The following is a 26,019-nucleotide window of genomic DNA, read 5'->3' on the forward strand; positions in this document are numbered from 1 at the left end:
CACCACTCTCCGCCAACGCCCACGCGTCATTACAGGCGATGTGATTCGCTAACTAACCAACCACACTATCTCCGAGTCTCCGACCGCGTCATTCCCCTTTCTGCCTCGCACCATCCGCACTGAGCCGATCTTACACTCAGAGCGCACGAATGTCTTCGTCGTACGATGATACCCCATCAAATCGTAATCGAGCCGGTATCTGCGTCCACACTGAACAGCTTTCATCATGAGGGCGAGAATTATCTCACCAAAGTCACTACAGCTTCAGGCAGGCTGCTCTATTGCGATTCTGAAGGCTGGGGGCCGCTGAACCCCGGCCGGAATGACTTGACTCCCTGTTTTCTGAGCTCCTTGAGACTTTTCGTTTCTGCCTTTGGCATTGTTGGCGGAGTGCCCACGCTATGGTGGCTATCCAGGAGAAAGAATGAGGAGGCGATTCGGACAGACTGGCGGTTCTGGGCGAAGTTGGTAAGCAATGGGTCTCCTTTCTCCCACATGAGTCAATTAAGCGTTTTACCGACACTCTCTGACGAACCCAGCCTATCACTGTTGCTATACTCTCCCTTACGGTTGCGCAAGTCGCCGTTCAAACGGCTAGACATCCTCATGTCTGGGTCAATGATATGAGAATATTGGCATCTACGGCCCTCATCGCCTCTCTGCTCATCATCAGCTTCCTTCAATACCTTGAAAAGGCACGCTCCCGTAGCGTGGGAGCATTTGTTGCTTCGTACTGGCTGCTGCTGTTGCTTGCTTCTGGCGCACAACTGCACTCATCAGTTACCCGACGCGTGTACGAACAAGACCTTTCTGTTTTCATCGTTATTTGCATCAGTTTCGGGCTCGTCTGCATCCAATTCCTGCTCACTTGGACACTCCCTAGACAAGCGGTCTATCAGCCACTGGAAAGCAGTGAAAACGAGTGCCCAAGCGAGCGTGCAACCATCATCTCAACCCTTACCTTTAACTGGATGACCCCGATGATGAGGCATGGCTACAAGCAGTACATCACCGAAGACGACCTTTGGGACCTAGCCAAGCAAGATACTGCCCGAGCCGCTGCCGACACCTTCCAAAGCGCCTGGGCTCACGAGCAAGCGTGTAAGGAGAAGCCGTCTTTGTGGGTTGCGTTGTTCCGTGGTTTTGGAGCAGCGTATGCTCAGAGTGCTTTGTTTAAGGCTGTTGCAGACATTCTTGCAATCCTGCAGCCACAACTCCTGCGGTTCTTCATCTCATTCGTGGATTCATATCGAAGTCAGCAGCCTCAGCCTCAGCCTTTCACCCTCGGTGCTGCCATCGCCTTGAGCATGTTCTTTGTCTCAGTAGGACAGAGCCTGTGTCTTCACCAATGCTTCCAGCGCCTATCACAGACTGGAATCAAATTGAAGTCCTCGCTCGTCTCGACAATTTACAGGAAATCACTCAGACTCTCGAACGAGGCCAGTGGCACGAAATCAACCGGTGACATTGTCAACCTCATGGCCGTGGACAGCCAGCGCCTCCAAGATGTCACGCAGTTCAGCCAACATCTCTGGTCAGCGCCACTGCAGATCGTTCTATGCACAGTCTCCCTTTACGGTCTCTTGGGGTACAGCATGTTCGCCGGCGTCGTGCTGATGATCGTCACGATTCCTATCAATGGGAGCATCACCAAGTCGTTGAAGGTTCTACAAAAGCAGCAGATGAAAAACAAAGATGCGAGGTCGAAGCTCACGGCCGAGGTCATCGCCAACATGAAATCCATCAAGCTTTTCGCTTGGGGCGCTGCATTTGCAAACCGAATCGGGCGTATTCGCAACGATAGGGAACTTGTTACTCTGCGAAAGACTGGTGCTCTACAGGCTGTGTCCAGTTTCGTTGGCTCGGTGACTCCGTTCTTGGTGGCTTGCTCGGCCTTTGCAGTGAGGGTTCTAGTCCAAAGGAAGCCATTGACGACCGAGATCGTCTTTCCTGCTATTGCCTTGTTTCAACTGTTAACTTCGCCCCTGACGATCCTTCCTGCGGCGATTTCTTCTGTTACTGAAGCTAGCGTTGCTGTGAGCCGACTGGTGGCCTTCTTCACTGCGGATGAGCTCCAGGCAGATGCGGTCATTCACGAAGAGGCTGTCACAGCATCAGGTGAAGAATCTGTCAGTATTCAGACCGCAACCTTCAAATGGAGCCTGCACGAAACCGGAACAGCACTCGAAGAAATCACCCTGTCCGCCCACAAAGGAGAGCTAGTCTGTCTTGTCGGCCGTGTCGGAGCCGGAAAGTCCTCCATCCTCCACGCCCTCCTCGGAGATCTCTACAAAACCACCGGCTCCGTCACTCTTCGCGGCTCAGTTGCCTACGTCGCACAACAGCCGTGGGTGCTGAACGCGAGCGTGAGAGACAACATCACCTTCGGCAAGCCGTGGGACCCTGACTTTTACGTCGAGACGGTCAAGGCATGTGCCTTGGTAGATGATCTCGCTCAACTACCAAACGGAGACCAGACCGAGGTTGGCGACAAGGGCATCACGTTGAGTGGGGGGCAGAAGGCGCGTTTGACCTTGGCTAGGGCTGTCTACGCCAGAGCGGATATCTATCTGCTGGATGACTGTCTTTCGGCGGTGGACCAGCATGTCGGAAGGCATTTGATTGAAGAGGTTTTCGGGCGGGGGGGTCTTCTCAAGGACAGGACCAGAATTTTGGCAACGAACTCGACGCCAGTTTTGTTGGAGGCTAACTCGATCGTTCTGATTCGCGAGGGAAAGATCTCGGGGCAAGGAACATACGATCAGCTCGTCATCAGGGGAAGAGATTTTGCTAGCCTCATTGGTCAAGCTGACAAAACCCAGGAGTCGACTACTGCGAGACCCGGTGCTGGAGAGGGCACCGTCAATGGGCAACAGGAACCCAGTAAGGACAAAACATCCAAACCCACAGGACATGATTCCGCCGTCGAGAGTCGTGCGAACACTCCCGGGAGCGCCGATGCTGGGAGGAAAATTCTCGATGTTGAAGCCGCCATGAACAAGCCCAAACGTCACAAGGAATTCACCCAGCAGGGAAGCGTCAAGTGGAAGGTCTACGGCGAATACGCCAAGGCAAGCAGTCTATGGGCCGTGTCCTTGTACGCTGTCACACTGGTAGGCGCTCAAGTCGCCGAGATTGGTAAGTCCTAGAGTCTGTTTATCATGACGAGTGATGGCTGACAATTACCAGGAGGAAATGTTTGGCTGAAGCAGTGGTCTGAGGCTAATGATGATCCAAACCCTGATGTCGACGTCAAGAAGTATCTTGGCATATATGTCGCCTTTGGGCTTGGTTCAGCTGGTTTGGTGATTTTGCAGTCGTCGACATTGTGGTTGTGGTGTTCGGTCAAGGTAAGTAATTATCTTACGTTTCAGTGGTACCACGGTTGTCTTTGGGGCAGTGGCTGATACTCTTCGGTGGTATAGGCCTCTCGCAAACTTCATGAAAGCATGATCACTGCTATCTTGAGAGCGCCAATGACCTTCTTCGAGACAACTCCAACAGGTCAAATCCTCAATCGATTTTCCAGGTGAGAGCCAACCCACCATGCCGTTATTCGTCCATGAAGCTGGAGTTCTCAGATACTAACAATACTTTTCAGCGACATTTACCGCATTGACCAGTCTCTGCCTCGCCAGTTCAACACCCTCTTCATCAACACAGTCAAAGCCATATTCAGCCTCGCCGTCATCTCTTCTGGAACGCCCGCCTTCATCATCCTGGCCATCCCTCTTGTGTTCTTGTACAGCTACATGCAACGGTACTACCTGGGGGCAAAGCGAGAGTTAAAGCGCCTCGACGGAGTTAGTCGCAGTCCAGTATTCGCCCATTTCCAAGAGTCCCTTGGCGGCCTCACGACTATCAGAGCATATTCTCAGCAGGAACGGTTCTCGCTTGAGAGTGAAAAACGGTTGGATGCGAACATGAAGGCCTATGTCCCTTCTATCACTGCGAATCGGTGGCTTGGAATCCGTTTGGAGTTCATTGGGTCGATCATTATTCTCTCTGCCACCGGACTTGCACTTGCTCAGTTGTCCCTAGGCAAACACTTGTCTGCAGGCATGGTTGGTTTGATGATATCTTATGCCCTGTCGGTTTCATCTCAAGGTCCCAACTGGGTTTATTTTCCATACTGACTCTATCATAGACAAATCACTCAGTCTTTCAGCTCTCTTGTCCGAGCTACTGGGGAGGTCGAGACAAACATCGTCTCAGTCGAGCATGTGCTAGAGTATACCCATCTCCCTAGCGAGGCGCCAGATGTTATACCTCACCACCGCCCTGGGATCAGCTGGCCCGCTAGAGGTTCTGTGGATTTTGTTGACTACAGCACGCGTTATCGACCTGAGCTGGGCTTGGTTCTACGGAACCTCAACCTTACTTTTAAGCCCGGCGAGAAGATTGGCGTGGTGGGCCGCACTGGTGCTGGGAAGAGTTCACTAGCCCTGGCACTATTCAGAATCATTGAGCCGTCGGCTGGAAGCATTCACGTCGACGATGTTGATATCTCGACTATCGGCCTCTTGGATCTGCGGAAGCGACTCACCGTCATCCCCCAAGATCCTGCGTTGTTTCAAGGGACTGTCCGGGAGAATCTTGACCCCGGAGAGGAACATGACGACACAGAGCTTTGGACTGCTCTTGGTATGGCCTATCTGCTTCCCTTCTCCGATCTACATGTTAACTGAGAGACAAGGGCTTGCACGACTCAAAGAACATGTCTCCAGCATGGCTGGTGGATTGGATACCAAGATCTACGAAGGAGGTAATACTTGCGCTACTGCTACTTCTTCGAGGCAGATAGATTCCACTGATGCTAACAGTTGTTAGGATCCAATCTCAGCCAGGGCCAGAAACAGCTCGTATCATTGGCCCGCGCCATGCTCAAGCCGTCGACCATCCTTGTGCTGGACGAAGCGACTGTAAGCAGCGACGAAGAATCGCCCAGCACACAAGCTAACTTGGGATTACAGGCTGCCGTAGATACCCAAACCGACATGCATCTCCAGGAGACACTTCGAGAGAACATCTTCAGCAACCGGACCGTCATCACAATTGCGCATCGGATCAACACCGTTATTGACTCAGACCGCATCGTGGTTCTTGAAAAGGGCGAGGCTGTTGAGTTTGACACACCTTCGGCGCTGATGCAACAGAAAGGAGCTTTTTACCAACTTGTCAAGGAGGCTGGGCTTGTAGAGAGGCTGGGATGAGAGAGTGAGATATGCTCCGAGATGACCATTCTGATAAGGATTTATCCTTATTGATGCTCTGGACGAGTGCGACGGATCCACGTGCAAGGCTCTGCTCCGTTGTAGAGGAAGACTCAAAGTATCACCAAAACCAGCAGGGAACTTCACATATCTCTTAATCTACCGACCTGAGATAAGCAACATTATATATGAGCTAGGATTGGCATGTCTTGAGGTTCATGTCGCCGGAAAGATCAGCATTGACTTCACCCGAGCCCACCCTCAGAGTTGAGGGCTTAGTGCAGAGGGAACAGTACAATCAACATATGCAAGCTAACGCCAAAGAGTCAAGCCGATCCTGGGCCAAAATTTGGAATAGCAGATGGAGATGGAACGATTCACATGGTCAAAATCCGTGAATGGTACGTCGCCAGCGACGCACTTGGCGTCGGCAGGAGAACCCCATTGAAGAAAGTCGTCCGCTAACGGCTAGATCCTCTGTCGTGCGACAATGGCGCTTCGTGTACGGGGACGACGATGTCGACTCTCAAGGCAGGGCTGAGAAGGAGGCCACCCGCCCAAGGAGAGGACCTCGAGCAACTCGTCACAGGGGCTCCGAAACGTTTCCGACGAATCACGTGGCTCGCGTGGCTCACGTGGCTCATCCGGCCCAATCGATGGAAGTTCGGTCGATCCCTGTGGATGGCCCGATCCCTGAGGATGGTTCGATCCCCGAGAATCGTTATTCGCATCGAATCGAACGCCAAGACATGCGATTCGAGATCCTTAAGACTTGGCGTCTCATGAGTCTATTGACTTGACTCGCATGTTCCCCTCATGCACTCTCGTGAGGATCGGGATAGTGTGGGGCAATGTAGGTAGTAGAGACTTACCACAATTACAGTTGAAGGGAGATGGTGCCATCCAAATGCAAGTGGTGTTTTGCGGGCATGTGAATGTCGCAGTTGTAAACATTGGGAACAAAAATTGCATTGGGAATTTGACATCTCCTGAGTGTCCTTTGCGGCGGCGGTCGTATCGCCGAGCGCTGTTTTTAAATTCTCGCATTGACAACCCTCGAAATCCGAGAATATACTAGAAGCCACAGAAATGGCGATGGACATGTCAAATATCCCCTCGACTGTGTGTAAGCCTCCCTCTTCGCTGAGCCCTCATGTCCACTTATCATAAGAGCATAACAGATAAGGTCTTATCGCAGCGATAAACTGAGAACCTTGCTAGTATCATAACACTGGGACAAGGTACCTTTGGGAGGCTTACCACAATTGAGGGGATTAGTCTGGTTAACGTCTTCTCCAAGCCGCATGCCGGTTAGCAGCTGCTGCATTCTGTGACATCCCATTTTCGTGGTCCTGAAGAGCCAGCTGAAGACTTTTTTCTGGCCACTTACGCATGCTGTATCGATTGCAAAAGTCAGTTTGGTGATAGTTTTTTTTTTTTTTTTTTTTTTTTTTTTTTTTTGGCGCGAGAAATCGCGGGTTGAATGTGAGCTGTCATGATGTTGCAGGTGGGAAAAGGGTACCCGGCGTTGGTAAGAATGAGAGGGATGAATGTCAGCTCCTGGAATCACATGCACAGTGGAAACCAATCAGATAACTCCCGTGACAGGATCCCGATAAGCAGAACTGGCCCACTCGAGAATCACAACGTACCACGTACAACTTTAAGGTCAATCTTCAGACACGATGGGCTTGGCGTTGGGCGATCTTTTAAGTGGGCCCACTGGGCCCGTGTACCCCCTGGACGGCGAAAGAAGGCATGTTCCCCCACAAACAATCTACTCCTAATTTTTCCCTCTAGAGACCTATTTATGCTGTTCAATCGGCGTGAATTCATCTCCAGGCCGAGACCTCTGCCTTGACTGACTGGCGATATGGAAGGACAAAAAAAGGTTGTCGATGACGCGTTGCCGTCACTTGAGCTTGTGCTTGTGTATCGCTTCCACTTGGGCTGCCCTCAAAGCTACAGATAGCGGTTGATAAGGGCTGTTTCAAGCAGGTACGCCCATATTCTGGGACCAGGTTGGTGCCAAATTCACCGCCAAAAGGAGCCCTGTTGAGCCGCATGGTATAAAGGGATGGTAATCGTAGATCGTGGCGTCCAATATCGGATACCCGGTGGGTAGACTTGAAAGTGGGCCCACCCAGTGGGCCCACCGGGCGAGTCGCCCTAGGGCGGTTTCCTGGGTGTAAACCGTGTACACAGGTATGCAGAGCGACTTGCTTTGCCCATGCCCGCGAAGGGGCACGTTGAAGGCAGTGGAGCCGATAATTACTGGAAAATGTGAGCTACTCGGTGCAAGGGCTAAGATTTCCCTTGGCAGAATGGTCTATCCCAGAACAACATCAAATAAGATCCTTTGCTCGCAGCCTCTGTCACACCTTTGATGAGCTGTGCGAGGCAGCACCTGATCTGGCGAACCAGTATGTTTCTCAAACAAACACTGGTTGTAGGAATACGTGACATCCGATAAACAAAATAGGTAGACTGACTATCGCCGTTGTTTCCTCTTGTCCTATCTCGCCGTCTTATCCTAGAGGTGTTTGCACATTGAGCCCATGGACTACGAAGTATGCCGAATCATCTTGAATAAACCTCCACTACGGAGTACTCTTGTTCAATTCCGCAGTTGGAGGCCACAGACATCAACCTTGGCTGCCTATTGGGCGGGTTTCCAGACTCTCGCACGGCCTTCAACACTAAAAGGCTGGGTCCTGTGCTAGTCTCACTGATTCCCTAGTCCCCTTAACTATCTCTTTTCTGGACTAGCGAGAATGAAATGTGCGCCCAGGTACCATCCTAGCGCCATCCGTCCCGCGCCGTCCCTCCTAGCAAGTCGTGAGTCAGGCTATGTGGCCTCTAAACCGGATGCTAGATCAAGGATCTTGGCTTTGAAGCCGGGCCACATTTTCCGGGGAATTTCTTCCGAACCTAGGGTTTCAATGATACCGAGATGGTTTCTTATCCATGCGTTTTCACATCCTTAAATTTGGCTTTTCCCTTCCCGCCACTCGTCGAGATCTGATCGGTCTGGGAAATTGAACGAGCTTCCTTGTCGGTCGTTCCACGTCCTATTTTCGAGTTCTGTTAACATATTGCAGGTCATTTCGTTCGCAGCGACTTGTATGAGCGTCAGCACAGTAGCTTCTTTTTACCCCTAGTCATCCCGAGCTTCCAGTGCGCGGTTGTTCACCTGCTCGAAATCACCATCACTAGCACAGAAATAGCCCAACGGGCATTCAAGACGGTTCTAGATGGTTAGGGTCTCCCTCTAGCTCTTCCCCCGCTGCTTTGGCCATCAGCTGAACTTCTTGTATAGAGATATACCCTGTGATCTCTCTTTATCTCACGGACGACAGAGGCTTAGGTGAGCCGAGAGACATGGGAGACGACTTAACCTTTGGGACATCCTACATCCCCGAATCTCTTCTATGGGAGCAATGGTGGTCGTCAAACCAGCTAGTCCCGTTTGGTACATCAGAAGGCAAGAGTAGCACGTCAGACGGCGTTTATACGCAGACTGGTCCTCTACTCGATGGCTTCTTCTATCACTATAACACCAACTCGACAGTCCGTTGGCATAATATCAGCCACGAGACCGATGATATGAATTCGTGGAACGGCCTCGATCCTGTCATAGCGGATACGCCCCTGTTTTCGGTGTCTGAGCATAGGATTCCTAAGGAATCACCTCCTGTCCAGGGCCATTGGCACTCACCCTCGACGCCAAAGAAACCAAATCGAAAGCAAAATTGCTCCTCTGACGATCTTATGTCTCGCAAATCCACCGGAAGAACTCCGCTGGGTGGCAGAGACTTCAATTCACAAGCAACGAACAAGACAAACCATTCAACTTTTCGCCGCACGAGAAATGCCAGGGGCAACGGCGCTCATCCAGTGCAACATGGCAACAATCGCATTAAAAGAATCCAGGAACGAAACCGAATCGCATCCAACAAGCTCCGTGTCAAGCAGAGGGAAGAACAGCTGAAACTTGAGTCAAGCCAGCAGGACCTGGAGCGTCTCCACCGCGATCTTTCCACCTGCGTGGCCGACCTGACATTCGAGGTGTATAAGCTTAAGATGCAACTTCTACAGCACTCGGGATGCAATTGTACCCTCATTCAGAACTACCTCGTCCATGAGTCTAGTCGATATGTACAAGCATGCGAAGAGAAGTCGCAGCGAGAGGCCTCATACCGACGGTAGTAGCACCCGGTGCGACCCAAGCAAGGATGAAGATGGGATTGAAACGGGACGAGAATGGCAAGGATGATAAGATGCCATCGTAGGGACCTCCAGGGTGGACGCGTTATCTGAAAGCTTGTGTAGTGCTATTGTTTGGGGACTTGGGGACGGGGACTTGACCGGCTTGTCAGCCACAGAATGTTCCTATTTCCTTTTAGACTTATTTATCTCGAGGTCTGCACCACAGAGAAGTCATCTCGATCTCATTTTCCAGGGCCCCTGCCTTTGTCACCGCGCCGTCCTGGGTCCGGTTCCCGTGGGTAGCTAGCGTTCGTTCTTGACGCGGTTGACTAACGAAAAGCGGCTGATATGATGTCTCGACATGTGATAGTGTTGCATTAGGCCAGTGTGACGAGAATGGCTTTGAGTGTTACACAAGTGTGGCTCGGACCCCATGTGCTGGGCATCTCGGAGGAGGACTTGCGTAGTACAAGCTGCAAGCAGGGGCGGGAAATTTCTCGGGGGGTGCAAGCTAAGCGGGCCGCATCAAAGAAACAAAGGATAATCACAATGGGTTTGGCTCAGTGGCAAAGGCGTCTCTTCTTTTTATTACGTCCTCGACGTCCACCGTCTAGCATGCCTGGCCCCCGACTTGCCACTTCGGCTTCATTGGCCTTCGGCCCCCTCAACGGTTGGCTATCCGGATGAGAATTGGACCCTGGCGTCAATGAAGTAGGGGATGCACCCAAGTTTGATCACCGCGCTAGCATAGGACTAGTCGGATCTCGCGGGGGGTTACAGAGCCTGAACTGTTGCGCATTGATCGCTGACTACATGATCTCAAGGACTTTGAATGCTACCCTAACCCGTGCGGCCGCATTGCTGCTACCATTCAGTGTGTCCATCAATCAAGTTACTTGGCTTGGTTGGTTGAGATGGGAGCACACCCATCAGTCGCCGGCTACCCATGGCCCTATTGGGTCCCTGTTCCTGAGGCTCTTTGAGTTCATACCTGGCCTGCGACACATTACCACCAAAAGCATCGTATAAATCATATGAAAGTCATCTATGAGCTCTCAATCAATCCCTAGAAAACCTCGATTTAAGGTATAAATCCTAATGCGGCTCTCGCTTGTTTGCGGCGCTCGCTTATCAAGTACGTTAGTTGAAGAGAGCATTTTTAGTCAATTCTCATTTCGATTTGAAAATAGCAGCTATTTTCGCTAAGAAATCATTGAGTGTTGTCGACCGCGCATTCTGAATGTGATAAAGTAATGAGGGCGGCTAAAGTTAGGGGCTGCGTCGAGTTCCCGTGGATTACATTAGAAGGAGCAGATGAAGGAGGCCAAAGCGCGAGAAAACGAAGGTTTACGCTATGTTTCAGAGAGATAGTAGCTCACGCCTGGGACGCTGGGAGACGCAAAAGCTATGAGAGCATGACATCATCGGTCAATCAGCCCGTTCTACTATTAACTCATTTAAGAAATTATTTAGGCACTCACTATCGCCTCTTTCCCGCTTATGCTTCCTTGCAATATATCTCGCGTCACTCAACTCTCTTATACTACTACTATCCCGACTACTTAAAACTAGTCGATACTCAACACTACCAACCGTCACGGAGTTAGCTAATTGTACTTGGCTCTCTTGATAACTATTCTAATCTAGTCAAGCGGCACGCACTATAATCAATATGCCTACTCAGCGACCTTCGAAACTCCCTCCTTGTCCCGGCCCGCCTCCTAGTCTCCCTCTGCCTCCCCTGCCCAAACGAGGCTAAGCAAACGGACAACTCCAGCGACGGCCGAACAACAAACTTCTCTAGTCAGCCTGACCTCTGGGAACAATCGGCTTCAGCCTCCTCCTCTTACAACATGACTCTTAGCTTTGACCGGTTCCAGCGGGTACAGCAGCCTCTAGTCCTCGGTTACGGAGGCAATATACAAGGTTCGCTCGGGTCTTGCCCGGCCTTCGCGATGGCGCGCGTGCGCATATGCACGTGCCAGTCCCGAAACTCCAACACAATCCCCACCCGTTTCCGCATGCACCTCACTAATCGCAACCATATTGGGTTCTCGTGAGCTGGCCTTGACCCGGTTAATCATCTGCTAATACGACCGCCCCTTCATCTCATCGATTCGGCCGTCGAATCAATCTACCCGTCTCTATAGGATCTTCATAAAACCGCTCTGGGCCGCTCACCCAACCCAGAGCTAACGGCCCGGCCCTTGGTAGGCCTTTTATAGCCACACATATCTTTCGTCTTTTCCAGCTAGACCGAGGGGACTCTTTCGACTTCACTTCTTTGGTGCTTCTTTTATCACCAGCGCATCACGGTTTCATTTACCCCTAGTCACTATCTAATTATCTCTTACTTTTCCTACTTCTCTACTTCGTTTGATTAATATTTAGGAGGGATTTGTTCCACGGGTTTTAGGAACTATATAAATAGAGAGGTATTATCACTGTGACGATCATGCGTTTCCCAAGGGATAAACCGGCCGTGCTGGTTTATGTTGGCAGGAGTGTAGAGGCGTAGTCTGAGCAAGGGGGTGCAAGTCACGTCTGGTAATGTGCTCAAGGGTATTGAGTGTAACCAAGTTGTATTGATAGCTGAGGTAGCTGTTACATAGGGAAGTGCAAATGAGTGTGTGCTATACACTTCGTGGTGTTCTTAGGGAGCGCTGGGAGCGTTGGGAGCGTTAGCGATTCAAGCCGTCGCTCCTGATCGCTCCTTGTCGCATAACATTCGTGTGACCGGATGTAACTATCCGGTTTCACATCTGGCCTGTCGCATAATCCTAACGACATGAACTTAAATAGCTGTGCCCGAACTCATGGCTGTTCGATTTCTTTTCTTCTATAGATAATTCTCATACATTGACTGGTGCCATCAATGATCCCAGTGAACCAATTGTCTGACACGGAACCATGAATTGAAAGACCGGCCACAGCTGCAAAGCTGGAAGCCTACATGCGCCGTAGAAGTATATATCTGGCTTGGGATTCTAATTTATATAGGAATCAATAAGGAAATTGCGATTGAAGACCGTTGGAAGACTCCCAAGCCGGGGGAGCAACGTCTTGAACAATCTATCATCAAATTCATGACATATGGCCGGTTTCAACTCCTTCATCGTCACCTTCGCCCCTTCGATTATACCAAATTTACTGACGATGAGAGCTTCCCTGAGGTCTTTCAATGCGCACAACCGTGGTCTAAACACATACAATATGCCACAACGCAGCTCTGTTAACCGGGCTCTCATCTCGCTGTAGATGAGGGCATGATCCGCTATACAGGGAGGAATTCAGAGGTCACATACGTGCCCGGCAAGCCTACTGATACAGGCTTCAAGGTATGGGCTGTGGCCCAGTTAGGTATCTTTTTACGGTGGATTTGGCACCAGCCCGGTGCAGAACACGGTCCTGTTGGCGTTGAACGTCCAAAGAGGAAGAAGTCGGTATCTCAAAGAGGGAGAGGCGGCGGCGGCCGCCGCCGCCGAGGAGGAAGAAGTGGAACAGCCAGCCGAGAGAGGGAAGCTAGCGAGGCTGATAAGGTTGAAGAAGTTATCCACGTCCTCACAGACGACGGGGATAAAGTCATCGCATTGAACTCGACTCAGAGCGTCGTCATGGCCCTCATGAACCTACTACCACAATTGACATATCACGTCTTTGTGGATAACCTCTTCTCATCGCCTGACCTCTTCCTCTCTCTTCGTCAGCACGGCCACGGTGCTACAGGCACAGCCCGTCCTAACTGTGGCATCTATAAGGAGCTTGCAGACTACCAAATGAAGGATCAATCAGGGAAATCAGGGTTGTGCCAACCCCTGATAACCAGGTATGAACCCTTGATACTCTTGGCTATGTTTCCCTTACTAATATGCCTACTTATCCAATAGGTGGACCAAATCGCATGGGAGGATAATGCCCTCGTGTTATTCCTACCAACCGTGTTTAAGGGCGATGAGAGATGTGAGCGGTGGAGGAAGCGACCGTCAACAACGACTTCTACAGCACGGCCAATCTCCTTGAGTGCGTTAAGGCTACAACCCGTACCGGTTGCGTCATAAAAAACAGCCGGTCAAATCGCATATTGTTGTGCGTTCTTAGTAATATATATCATGTTATGCAATCGAATCGGATCAACCGGTCCGAATGCAGTGACAGGTTTGTAGCCTTAACGCACTCAAGGAGATATGGGTCGCTGGGTCAACCATTTCACCACCCTGGATTCCCATGCGGCCTGGCGTGCATCATACTTCTTCCGAGATAAACATCGATGGTCAATACTGATCCCCGACGGAGCTCACTCATTGTATCTTATTTATTTATTTATTTTTATTTATTTATTCATTACGCCCGGCGGCTTAAATCGAAAAGGCACCAATCACTAATATATCCATACATTTCTCAAATTGTGTCCTTGTCTCCTTGAGCCCATACCGGGACCAAATATTCTTGTATTCCGACCCGAAGCCAAAAAAAAAAAAAAAAAACCGAAAGGAGAAGGTACACGGGCCGCAAAAAGTGGTATTGGGGCCATTACCAGTGGTAATTGGTACAGTAGGACATTTGAGGCTCTTCCAATGTCTTGGTCGACGTGTTTTTGGGAGCTTACTTTGCATCGTTACAAAGACTCTTTTTCGCAGCTGCCATGACGGCAACGCCTGATCCCTCCGATTTCCCGCCCGAGTTCTTGGAGTACGATGAAGGGGCGACGCTGGTGGGCGTTTGCGCCGCCATGATTCCCGTCGCGACGGTCATTGTGGGTGTAAGATTTTGGGCGAGGTGGAGGAAACGAATGCGTATTGGCATCGATGACTGGTTGATCTTGATATCGCTTGTACACTCAACAACACCTTCACCTTGTCTGTCGCTAACCTTTGAAAGCCTCTGCTTTGGTCTGTGGCGATTCTCGGCATCTGTGGTGAGTGCTCTGCAACATCATCTCGAGGAGGATTTACTGATCAAGACGCTAGCTGTTCATTATGGCGGTGTCGGGAGGCACTTGGCCGTGGTCGTGATGGAGTATCCAGACATCTTTGGACGATCAATGCTGGTGAGTGATCCCTTCTCCCTGCACTAACGCTACATCTAAGACGGATCTTCAGTGCCTCTTCATCGGCGAATTTACATACGGCACCGCCCTCTGCACCATCAAAGCAGCCATCCTCTTGATGTACTACCGCGTCTTCCCGACCCGGTTCATGAAATTCGGCGGCTACGTCCTCGGCGCCATCACCTTTGCCTGGTGGGTAGCCGTGGTCTTCGTTTCCATCTTCCAGTGTGTGCCCGTCCACAAGACATGGCATCCGTTCATGGAAGGGGGGCACTGCTTGGATAAGAACCAGTTCTTTCTGGGCAACTCGATTCCCAACATTATTACGGACGCCTTGATTCTCTGTCTTCCTGTCTACGAGGTCTCGAAGCTGCAGGTTCGCCGGTCGCAAAAGTTTGCCATTATTGGGATATTTCTCCTTGGAGGGATGTAGATCTACACTTGGCTCTTCAAGCAAGACTGTCTATGTGCTGACTAGTGATAGCGTCGTCGTGATCAGCTGTATTCGCCCTAAGGTTGTCATTGACCTCGTCAATGCTGGAGTTGACGCAGACTTTACTCGAGAGCAAACCTATATCAACCCCATTCTTGCCATGTCCCGCTAACGCCAGCCAGAACTCATCGGACCCTGCTGGATATGGACGACAGTCGAACCTACGATCGGACTACTATGTGCAAGCCTTCCGACTATGCGGCCCGTTCTACACCTCCTCTTCGGTCGCTTCATCGGCGAATCCTCGAAAGAACAAGAAAACACATCTGGCCTTGTCACAATCGGTGGCACAGGATCAAAGTCAACCAACAAGAACAAGGTTCAGACAAAAGACGGACCATTCAAGAGACTGTACGACAACGACTCGGCCGAGGAGCCCGTCCTGTGGCCCGAGTCTTATATCAACGAGCAAAGTACCGTGGTGGAGAGGACAGTCTACGCAAAGGATGTTGGTCCGGAGGCGATACCGTTGGACTCGATTGCTGTGCATAAAGGCATGACGTGGACCGAGTCTCGGCGGGCAGGTTATTGATACAAGGGATATCAAGTAATGAGTAATTGTAAAATAGATAAAAATTGGTAGAAATGATTTGATGGGCATTGATAACTCTTGTTCTTTTCAGATGCCAGGCTAAAACCAAGCTTGAAGGAAGACTTATCAGCCAGGCATGATGACCTAGATTAGAGATAAACCACCGAGATCCTCAGCGTATCCTGTTAGAAGGCAAGCCCAGGGCATAGTTCTATTGCAGAGGCTCGTGAAGCATAACGACAGAAGACATAGGCCCCTTAACCTAGAAACAGAGTCAGTGACGGGCGTAGTAACAGAGTATGAGCCTGAACTTACGCCAGTGTTGGTATCAGTATCAAACGTTGCTGCGATGCCGTTGATAAAGTCTCCATCTGGGACCTGAACCGTTGTCCAGTTCTCTGGTCCTGGTTCCCCTTGACCAAAGATTGCGAACCTCTCTCTGTTTGTTTTCAACTACAAGTCCGAATTAGTCAACTCCATCTCAAGCTTTGCAGCAAGTCCAGCACAAACCATGAGTCCTTTCAAAGTCCCGGACTTGGATACTCCAATCTCGACGATCCTCTCCCCATATGCGCCATTCAAGTCCAGATGGGTCATTTCATCTTCGGGCCAATATCCTCCGTGGCCAACGTATCGCTTAGGCTCCCAGTACCTTTTCACAAATTCAGCCCTGAGCTCAAGAATGGGCCTGGTCGCATCGGTGGGGTTTCGAGGCGTGTAGGCTGTGATTCGGGCCAGCTTTTCCAACTCGCCCTGACTTCTTGCCCATGGGAGCGTCTGGTAGGGACTGAGGTTGTCTTCAGGGTATCCTTCATCCTGCCCATGGGGAAAGATGGGAGATATCTTGATGTCTCGACGCTGCCACAGGGGAGGCGCGACAAATGCCCAGAGAAGCCTCTGTGCCAGAGGACCGGGGTTGCCCCAGAACAGGGGGGTTTCTCCTCGAAGATTGGAGCCTCCAGGATGCCGATTCGCGATATGACGCCGTCCTAAATATCATTGAGCCGAGTCCACCAAGCCCTTAAGTGATCAACACATACCGAGCGAGTCTGTCCCTCAACGCCGACTAGACATTTGCCCTCTGAGACGCAGAGTATTCTGCAATCCACATTAAGTCGTTGGTTACCGAGCCGGAATTTGAGCCCTGATCGAAGTCGAAGCTGACGGCGGTTAGTCTCTTCCAGGCCCATAATATGCCATCCTGTCAGGACCAAGGAAAACTCACATTGATGCCCTTAATCCCAGTAATTGGCCTGTTCTCTGACTGGCTACTCTCTCCAAAAACAAGCTCCATCTCGGTTATCCAGTCCCCAGCAGTTATTCGTGCCGTCTCCACCTTTCCAGCTGGAGTACCAAAGAAGCGTGGGCTACTTCCGAAGACGACACCAAAACCGGACAGGAGACCATCGTCATTCCAAAAGCTTTCGAAGAGGAAGCTTCCGAATCGAGACTTCTCCATCTCTTTCCAAGAATGAAGCCAAAACGTCCGGCTGATGCCGTCTTGTCGCGACGCTTGAGTGGGAGCCACCTTGAACAAGATGGGTCGACGAGCCTGTTCAACGATCTCCAATTCCGGTTCCATAGCATACTTCATGTTCTCGGCCTCTTGGCAGTGGTCTAAAATCTCAACACAGCACTGCCAGATACGTCTTCTATTTGCGATGGCCAGAAAAGAAGCTTCCACTCCAAACTTGGGCGTCGTCACAACCTCAAGCCAAGCGTACAGCTTCTTGTAATCGAACGCTGTGTTCAAAGCCTCCAGAGACGCACTCAGGTCCCAGAGCCAGGGCATATCGATAGCGATGCGCGATTTCCAAAAGCTGTTGCTTCGGGTATCGTGGTAGAAGGGCCTCGAGACGCTTCTCAAAGACAGGAGCGTGTCGCACGGTACTATGTTTGCGATCTCGCGAATTAGCTCGTTGGATAGCCTGGAGAAGGGGTCATCATCTGGACTAGCAGGCCCTAGGAGAATTGCTTCGGGTTCGGGAGAGGGCTGGAAGCTCCCCCACGTCAACTTCTCGCGCAGGTGGTCGTAGAAGTCGTTCACATCGTTGGGGTTGGTGACAGAGAACTAGTGACGTCGTCAGCATATCGATCTTGGCAGTCCGTACATGTTCCAGCCTCACCTCCTCGCCTGGAATAGGCTCCCAAAACTGATCCCTCCCAGAGACGGGACCATAGTTGATCTCGAGGTAGGTCGAGTATTGCCCCGATAGACCAGCCATCACCTTGTAAAGCAGATCCCCATCCACCAAAAGAGGGCCTTTGGTGGAAACCTGGACTCTCTTGAGCATTAGGTAGCAGTCATTGTAGAAAGGAAGTACGGCCGATCTGTTGGGCTCGCTCGCATGATAACTAAGAGATGTTAGTGTAGGGTTAAAAGAGTATCTCACTCGGAAGGACTTGCCAGTCAACTTCTCTCTGCTCTGGCCGGTTTGGGTCTTCAAATAATATCAGAAACTATTGTTTGAGGTCTGCATGTCAACTGTCAACTCACCGTCACCCGGAAGAAGTATCAATTGACCCTAATGGTTGAGATTCAGCCTGGTTCATGCAGCGGGAAACAAGACTCACGTAGTCATCGTAAGGCTCCGCATCAGCAAAGAAAGTCCTGATCGCCTTAGCATTTGGCTCATTGGTAGACTTGTATCAAGCTCACCTATCGTCTGAAGGAGCGACTGGATTGAAGCCGAGGCACGATACCTCACCCAGCCATTCCAAACTCTCCTGGCTGACTAGGTCAGGATCATAGCGCAGATCCTCCTCATCCTCATACCAATCTTCAGACTCGTCGTCAGAAGGCTCCTTGTCCGACTCATCATCACTTTTTGAGTCGTCTGGAGGAGGAAGTCCCTCGCGTCTTCTACGCACGATTTCTCGGCGTCTCTTCAAAGCGCGCGGCTGGCGGCTCCCGATCTCGGAATGGTCGTTTAGGGCGACGCCGCATATGGCGCAGTAGCAGTCAAACTCGCCCACTATACCAGGGAGTTAGTGTTAAGAGACGAAAACAAAGAGGAGGTGGTTAGAATTAGGCCAATAGTTTGGAATAAGACCGGCACGAGTTGCGCCGAATTATCTATTTAAGGGGGCGTGCAATTTAGCTACTCTACTAGTTAGTTCATTTCATTCTGTTCAATTTCTTTTTTGGGTGATTGATTGATTGATTTTCTCCTACACGGTTGTAGTCGTCTAACGGGTTCCGATGAGCAGCCGAAGCTTTCGGATCAATGCTGGTCCGCGGTGCCCCCACCTGTCGCACTGAGCGTGCTAAAAGAATAAAGGATCAGATAAACGATAATGAGCAACAGCAGTGTGTTGATTGATTGTTGTCTGAGGTTGTCTCTTGTGCGGGGTATTCCATCCCGCAGAGTTACGTAAAGCATACGGTTAGATTACTAACGCAGTTGTTCCTGAGGCCGTGAAGATCATGCCTACCCTGCGATAGTTGCTTTTTCTCTGGGGTTCCACTTTTGTCTTGATATACACCACTCATGCCCCTGCCAACCCGACTCTAGCTCGATAACTATCAAATACAAACCCGGCATTTACGCCTCAACGTTTGACTATTATGTTCTGAAACCTAATTAAAATTAAATACGAGCTTTCATGCATTCTTTTCATACTAATCATTTCTTATTTAACCCAAATAAAACTTCAACGGCCTCTACTGGTCAAGTTTTCAACGGTCTCTTACCCCTGTCTTCATTAGCGTATTTCAGGTTTTGGTGAGAAACCTCACGGGCACTGCTAGAGACTGTTGTCAGATAAGAGTGGGAAGAATAGGGGACGGCTTTCGGAGTCAGAACACAAGCGGGCGTGTTCGAGCGAAGCATGGTAGGCAAAAGTGTCGCGAGTGGTGGAGCAGATGTAGGAGTATGTCGGAGGTAAGAAAGGGACTGCAGGGGAAAAAAAAAAAAAAAAAAAAAGTGGAAATTTAAGTGTCATGCTTACTTGTCTGTCGCGCAAGCTTATCAAGTACGTTACATAAAGCTAAAATAATAATAAAGTAAGTAATAATGCACTGGATTCGGATGCTGGAGGAGGGCATGGGCCGGTAACGAAGGACAAGCGGGGCGTGATTAATGACACAGGTCGTTCGCAGGGAGGGACATCGTTCGTACTAGGCTTCTCATGACGACCCGATTGCGTCGTTGAAAAGCGGGCTGTTTTGCCCCACCACACTCGCGGCCTCCACTGGTTCCGATATCCCGAAGCTTATCCTCACTAGTTCTTCCTCAGACGAAAATCGCGTCATTAAACGCAAATTCAAAAGGACACGACGGCGTGCATGAGCCCAGTTTTATTATATTTTATCGAAAGAGAAGGAAGTCTTAGTACCAGAGGCAGGGTTACACGGCTAGCTGCTGCTATACTTCCACTTACGCGAATTTAACCCAACTATGACTCTTTAAGTCACATTATAAGTTCCCGGGTGGCAGGAAATCGCATGCATTTCCCGTTTGTGGGGTTACACGGCAGCTGCATCGTAGACCGTCTCATCATCACGTTTGGTCTGGATCTGTCCGCCGAGTCCGCTGTATTTCTTTCTCTCTGTCCCTTGCAGTAGCCAAAAGTCTATACGCATCTTAAGATATAAATGATTGGGGGGTCGGCACAGTTGTGGCCACATCACGCCTCACGCCGAGTCTCAATTCCAGCCCTCTCCACGACCTCCTGCGCTAAAGACAATTACAGATTTTCGCCATCATGAAGTTCCTCTCCTTCCTTGCCATGACCCTTGGCTTTATGGCCGTTGCTGCCAGCGAAGACAGTGAGTTTACCCAGATAGATATGAGTTTTGCTGGTTAGCCGATAGGCGGCGGACTTGACTGACAGGGTGAGATAGAGTTCGTATTTGAAAGACTGGACAAGAATGACGCAGTAAGTTGGCTGCTTCTGAGATGTGGATTCAAAACTTGAGCCTCAAACTCACGCTCTTCAGCTGCTTCTGGTCGTCGATCTCCAGGTTGGCCTCTACAGCCTGGCTCGGGACTTTGACCCGACGCTCTACCGCGACCAGATGCTCGCTCACGCCGCCCTGGGCAAGGTCTTCGATCTGCCCGTGATTCTGACGACGTCCGCCGAGAATGGCCCCAATGGCCCTCTGCCTAAGGAGATCCTTGAGATGCACCCCGATGCGCCACTTGTGCAGCGTCAGGGAGAGGTCAACGCCTGGGACAACCAGGAGTTCCGAGATACTGTCAAGGCCGCCAACAAGTCTCAAATCATCATGGCCGGTATTACGACTGATGTCTGCACGACCTTCCTGGCACTTTCTCTCCGAGAGGAGGGATACTCCGTCTGGGCCAACGTCGAGGCTTCTGGCACCACCTCTCCTCTTGTCCGCGACATCTCTAACGATCGAATGGCCAAGGCCGGTGTCCACACGGTCAGCCTCTTCTCCATTGCTTGTGACCTGATGAGAGACTGGCGAAACACTCCCGGCGCCAAAGAGATGATTCCCTGGCTCGACAAGTACTTCCCTGTCTGGGGATACGTTGCCAGGTCCCACGAGGCAGCCGTCAACAACGGCACCATCCAGCCTGGGGAGGAGAGCCTCAACTAGGAACGAAGAAATTTGGAGCGATGGTCGACAACAGATATCTTATGGAAAGCTGATGGGCTTAGAGAGGCGTAGGAGGCTGGAAGATACTTATTACACTCTAACGCTACTAGAACGATCGCCGGAAGCATTCATGATATTTAAAAAAAATGTCTTTTAGTGTGGACTCTAGATTCCTCCCTCATGTCCTGTTGAACCTTTCGTCCTTGTCGTGTTGTTATTTCCTCCCTCTACTCCAGTAGAAACGCTCGGAACGAGGCTGTTTGGGATCCAAGGTTACAAGCCTTCAATCAGAGGTGGTATCGGTCCGGGGCTTTATGTCTGTTTTCCAGCCTCAGCTCGAGCAGTGATGATATCTTGGAGGTGGGGGGAAGCTTTATTGGGGTGAAATTGAACGGTTCTTCGACATGTTGGCTCTTTGGCAGCGTGCTTTGCCTTTAGGATAGCGTGTTCTTGCCTCAATCCAGGGGGGTATCAGCACCTAGGTTTTCAAGACCACAACTAATTCTTGGATTCAAATGTAGTTTTAATATATGATTTACTGTCTAAAGAATACGGAAAAACACGTCTATTATTTTTTAGAACTATATTGCTGTCGCGGCATGTTGATAATCGGTCGAGCGTTGCATTTCCTAATATGGTTGGCGCTCAAGCCTAGCGAAGTTTAACCGCACTGCTATCTTGTTGCGTTGTGAATATTACGCAGGGGTGCTGAGTGCAGGTGTTGATTGAACTTGATTGGTAATTTTTGTGAGATGAGAGTTCTTCTCAGGTTTATAAATATATCGTCAATAATGGTTGGAGGGATCAGTGATGGGTTTAGGACAAGAATCTGTCATAGGCGGCAAGAAAAAGTAGCACTGCATGAGGAAAGTTGGCCCGCACTTATGCATGCTGATCAGACAGAAACGAAGACGCGAATGGACCATTGCTTGAGCAGCTGAGGGTACAAACAAGATCTAATGGCCCGCGAAGTGTGACAAGACCTTAGACATGGAAACGCCGTGATCGCGGCTGGGGACGCTCGTTCAGTGGTAAACACGTCAAGCTTCAGAAAGGCCAGCCGTGGGGTTACTCCGTCATAACAATGCTATGCCAGTTAAGGCAAGGTCCAAGAACGGCTCGCGCCGAGCCGTGCTTCGTGGTCAATCTAAATTGGATTGGGGCCGTCTTCCAATGGTTCGGCCAATCCAAGGCCAGATCGCCAGCGGCGCGAATGGCGATACGAGACCTGCCAACCGGGCACCAATATTATGTTCCCAATGTGTTCAGCCGATTGTTGTTCGAGTTTCTTAATCTCAATGCATCGAACAAGAACTGAAGAAGCAGAAACATTCGTAGCCTCGCTCAAGGGCCCTCTGGCCAGTTTGTCAGACAATTGGCTCCACAGGGATCATTGATGGCACCAGTCAATTGATGAGAATTATCTAAAGAACAAAAGAAATCGAACAGCCATGTGTTCGGGCACAGCTATTTAAGCTCATGTCGTTAGGATTATGCGACAGGCCAGATGTGAAACCGGATAGTTACATCCGGTCACACGAATGTTATGCGACACAGTTCCTAAAGCCCTCGGTACATGGCTTCGACGGAAAGCGGGTGGATTAGGGACCCTGAGGGTACGATCTACGTTATCTCCTCTATGCGGAAAGAGAAAACTGCGTCGATCCATTACCGTTTTTATTTTTGAAGGAAGCCCTTGTCCAAGGCAAGTGGTGGTGGGGGGGGGGGCATGGGTATCGGATCTTCGGTTGCGCTTGATTGGCGGGCAGGTGTGGGGGAAGGCGATCCCGAGGCCGGCCGGGAAGCGTTTGTTAGCTTGTTGGTCTCTGGCCAGTGTGGGAGGTTACAGAGCAAGAAATCGCGGTGGGGCAGAGGGGGATGAAACTGTCGAGTCAGCCTGTCGTAGGGTAGGCATGATCTTCACGGCCTCATGAAACAACTGCGTTAGCGATCTAGCCGTATGCTTTAAGTAACTCTGCGGGAGGGAATACCCCGCACAAGAGACAACCTCAGACAACAATCAATCAACACACTGCTGTTGCTCATTATCGTTTACCTGACCCTTGATCCTTTTAGCACGCTCAGTGCGACACCTAGTCTTAAGGACTATCTTTAGAATCTTAAAGACTTGAGGGTAAAATAGACTTATTTCTATTGGAGAAGTGGCATGCATGATGATGTTACACAGGCAGCCACCTCAAGGGAAGATGTCACCCCATGATATCTAGAGTACATAGGCCCATCCAAAGCCTCAACAGTCTACGCGGGGGAGCTGAAGGGAATAGTGTTAGCACTGCAGATACTACGTGACACGCATGCAACCAGCACCGCTCCCAGAAAGAGCGCCATCTTCACCGACAACCAAGCCGCTATCCAGGCTCTACAGAACCCTAAGACCCCATCGGGACAATATCTCTTAATAGAGGCCATCTAAGAGCTAGATAGCCTTCGAAGCTAAGAATAAGAGCTATAGTTCCGCTAGATCCTAGCATATATCGGCGTGCCGGGCAACGAAGCGGCAGACTAAGCGGCAAAGGAAGCTACCGGATATAACTCAGTGATAGGAGTACACTGCGGGCTACAAATCAAACCCGACACACTACGGACCCTAATAGTAACCATAAAACTCACCGTCTATTAGACTATATAAGACGAGTAGATAATAGCTTAGGGCATAGCTAAGCACGGCAGAGAACTATACCATGCAGTACCCACCTGCCGTACGTACCCACCTACCGTACAGCAAAAATTTTTTTTCCCCATACAAAATGCAATTTTTCAACCATATGTGGAAAATTCACCAAAAATAAAAACCGTGAAATGATTTTCGAATTTCGTTTTAGAATCAAGTGGATTTTAATATTTTCGCGGTATTTTGACTTCACGCCCTGCGCGTGCGCGTACCACAGCTAACTCTTCCTCCTCCGAATTTGACCTCTCATCTTCTTCCATCCCTCACACCTCGATCACATCCTCAACAGCATCCGCCCCTTCAATTGCTTCGTTTGGCTCGGAAATAGTGTCACCAGCCACTAGAGCCTCTGCTAATGTCATGAATCCTTTGTTGCGATTCGGTATCGCCTTCCTCTTCTTGCCTCCGCTCAACCGCCCAACTTCTTCCTCCAGGCTGGCTATTCTGGTGCTCAGAGAGGCGATCTTTGACTCTTGAACTTCAAACCCTCTCGATATCACAGAATAGAGCCTCCTTGTTGACGGGCTCTTGTTCTTCCCCAGATCTCGGATGTGGCGGCTGGTCTTTGGCGTATTATCAGAGTCGACTTGTGTTACGAGTAGGAAGATCAACCAGGATGCGAACGGAAAACGTCGGAGCTCGGAATGGAACAAACAGACCCCGGTGGAAGTGGTGTGTGGTCGAACGGGTCGAACGGGAACGCGTTCGACCACGTTCGATCAAAAGTGAAACCTTAACCTTGAATGGTCGAACAGGTCGAACGAGAGCGCGTTCGACCATGACCGACCAAGCAAATCAGAATAGTATATATAGCTTCGCTCATTCTCACTTCCCTATCTAGATAGCTCTCTAACTTTCAATATAACTTGATTACTCAAGAATACTTCTTGATATTATCAGACGTGATTCGCCACCCTACGCTCAGTACGTTACGCCCCGTTACAACTGCCAACATAAACCCATTCGGTTACGGTTTACTACGTTGGGGACCTCGACCGTCACACTGCGGCTCGATCGAGTTGATCTTTAGAGTTTCGATCCATTATAGACAAAGCCGTAGTGATTCGAGGCTAGCGATCCATATGGCCTGTAGCTTGCTGGAAACTAAGACACTCTTTGGTATGGTGATTCTATTGCCGTTAGACGTGCTTAGCCATGGTTTTAGAACAGTACTTGCACCGAACGCGAAGTTGAGTGATTTTACCCCCTCCTGGAGGAATTAGGGCTACTGCAAAGGGGCTCATAAACACCATGAGTCTTAGGGCGACCGCCTTTATTACTCATCGTGATAGTTGCATGTGTCGGAAAGCACGTGTGGCACCAAGATGACTACAATTGTGTTGTTGTTCTTGTTGAGTTCGACCTGACTGTCTGCGGTCATCGCCACTTATGATGTACGCAGCTCCCCCTCTTTCTTGCCTAATTGGGCCAATTTCCTCCTTCGGGTTCCACGTGAGCTTGTTGCGTACAGGGCCCAATTCAACCGCATGTTCTTTACTTTTTAATACTGAAGAAGGGAATTTGGTGATGTTTTGTGCGCTAGTCACGCGATGCATTAAACCTATTCCATATATACACTAATCCTAATACAGCTATACACTAAGCCTAAAAATAGGAGAGTTTTTGACGTAAATTACTACTAAAACCCCCTTTTGGGAATATGACCGTTAAATACTGTTTTTAACCGTCAAAAACGGAACCCAAGTCTGTTTTTTCCATAATGTAAGAAACTAGTCACTTCTCTATTAAGCCGAGCCGCCAAGAGCAAGCATACAAGCTCCATGCTATAGAGAAAATAGGTGAGGCTTTGGAGGCTTTTCTACCTTTCGGTCCAATTTGTTTTATTCTCCCAAGCTGAAGGTTGGTCGTCGTGAGGCTCGGCGCGGGGGTGGACTCATGTTGCCAGAGCCGAAAAATACCCGCTACAAAATGCGAGCGTTGGCTAGTCAACCAACATCAGTTGACACTGCTTATGTAAGGCAATCAAAAACAACAATGCGCGCGATAACAAGAAGTTGCGGTACCTTAATGGGAAATCTCATTAGCCAACCCTTCTTGCTATTTTCCCCATTCTGACGGAAATGCATCCTGCGATAATTGAAGCTTGGCTCTGCGATCTTGTTGCCAATCAGTTGCCCCCGTCACCAGGCCATCGTCTGTTGGCCACACCGCTGGCCACATCGCGAGTATCGCACCCACGGTGCATCAGGAGCAACCAAAGACCACTCTCCCTCCAGTCATCAGACGGCTTAGGGCTCATCTTGAAT

General features: G+C 50.1%; 5 protein-coding genes across 5 annotated transcripts; 4 read left to right on the forward strand and 1 right to left on the reverse strand.

Moving 5' to 3' along the window:
- Nucleotides 1-623: 623 nt before the first annotated feature.
- On the forward strand, nt 624-5,213 carry NCS54_01467700 (uncharacterized protein; the record flags this gene model as incomplete). Its single annotated transcript, XM_053159815.1, has 8 exons — nt 624-3,138; nt 3,190-3,350; nt 3,426-3,529; nt 3,602-4,090; nt 4,148-4,644; nt 4,697-4,765; nt 4,831-4,922; nt 4,974-5,213. 8 exons carry the CDS (start codon nt 624-626, stop codon nt 5,211-5,213), a joined length of 4,167 nt encoding a protein of 1,388 aa, XP_053015790.1.
- Nucleotides 5,214-8,594: 3,381 nt separating this feature from the next.
- Nucleotides 8,595-9,422, forward strand: NCS54_01467800 (BZIP domain-containing protein; the record flags this gene model as incomplete). Its single annotated transcript, XM_053159816.1, has 1 exon — nt 8,595-9,422. One exon carries the CDS (start codon nt 8,595-8,597, stop codon nt 9,420-9,422), a length of 828 nt encoding a protein of 275 aa, XP_053015791.1.
- A 4,642-nt stretch (nt 9,423-14,064) lies between these two features.
- On the forward strand, nt 14,065-15,494 carry NCS54_01467900 (Hypothetical protein; the record flags this gene model as incomplete). The annotated part of the gene is made up of 6 exons (XM_053159817.1): nt 14,065-14,181; nt 14,301-14,337; nt 14,390-14,469; nt 14,510-14,898; nt 14,954-15,011; nt 15,081-15,494. 6 exons carry the CDS (start codon nt 14,065-14,067, stop codon nt 15,492-15,494), a joined length of 1,095 nt encoding a protein of 364 aa, XP_053015792.1.
- Nucleotides 15,495-15,705: 211 nt separating this feature from the next.
- On the reverse strand, nt 15,706-19,327 carry NCS54_01468000 (Hypothetical protein; the record flags this gene model as incomplete). Its single annotated transcript, XM_053159818.1, has 9 exons — nt 15,706-15,756; nt 15,810-15,947; nt 16,005-16,483; nt 16,621-16,654; nt 16,720-17,565; nt 17,621-17,935; nt 18,069-18,105; nt 18,154-18,469; nt 19,189-19,327. The coding sequence occupies 9 exons, from the start codon at nt 19,325-19,327 to the stop codon at nt 15,706-15,708; spliced, it is 2,355 nt and encodes a 784-aa protein (XP_053015793.1).
- Nucleotides 19,328-20,201: 874 nt separating this feature from the next.
- On the forward strand, nt 20,202-21,060 carry NCS54_01468100 (Isochorismatase domain-containing protein; the record flags this gene model as incomplete). Its single annotated transcript, XM_053159819.1, has 3 exons — nt 20,202-20,265; nt 20,341-20,375; nt 20,437-21,060. The coding sequence occupies 3 exons, from the start codon at nt 20,202-20,204 to the stop codon at nt 21,058-21,060; spliced, it is 723 nt and encodes a 240-aa protein (XP_053015794.1).
- Between the last annotated feature and the right edge of the window lie 4,959 nt (nt 21,061-26,019).

This window comes from Fusarium falciforme, chromosome 13 (genome assembly GCF_026873545.1).
Source record: "Fusarium falciforme chromosome 13, complete sequence".
In the NCBI taxonomy this organism is placed as follows: domain Eukaryota; kingdom Fungi; phylum Ascomycota; class Sordariomycetes; order Hypocreales; family Nectriaceae; genus Fusarium; species Fusarium falciforme.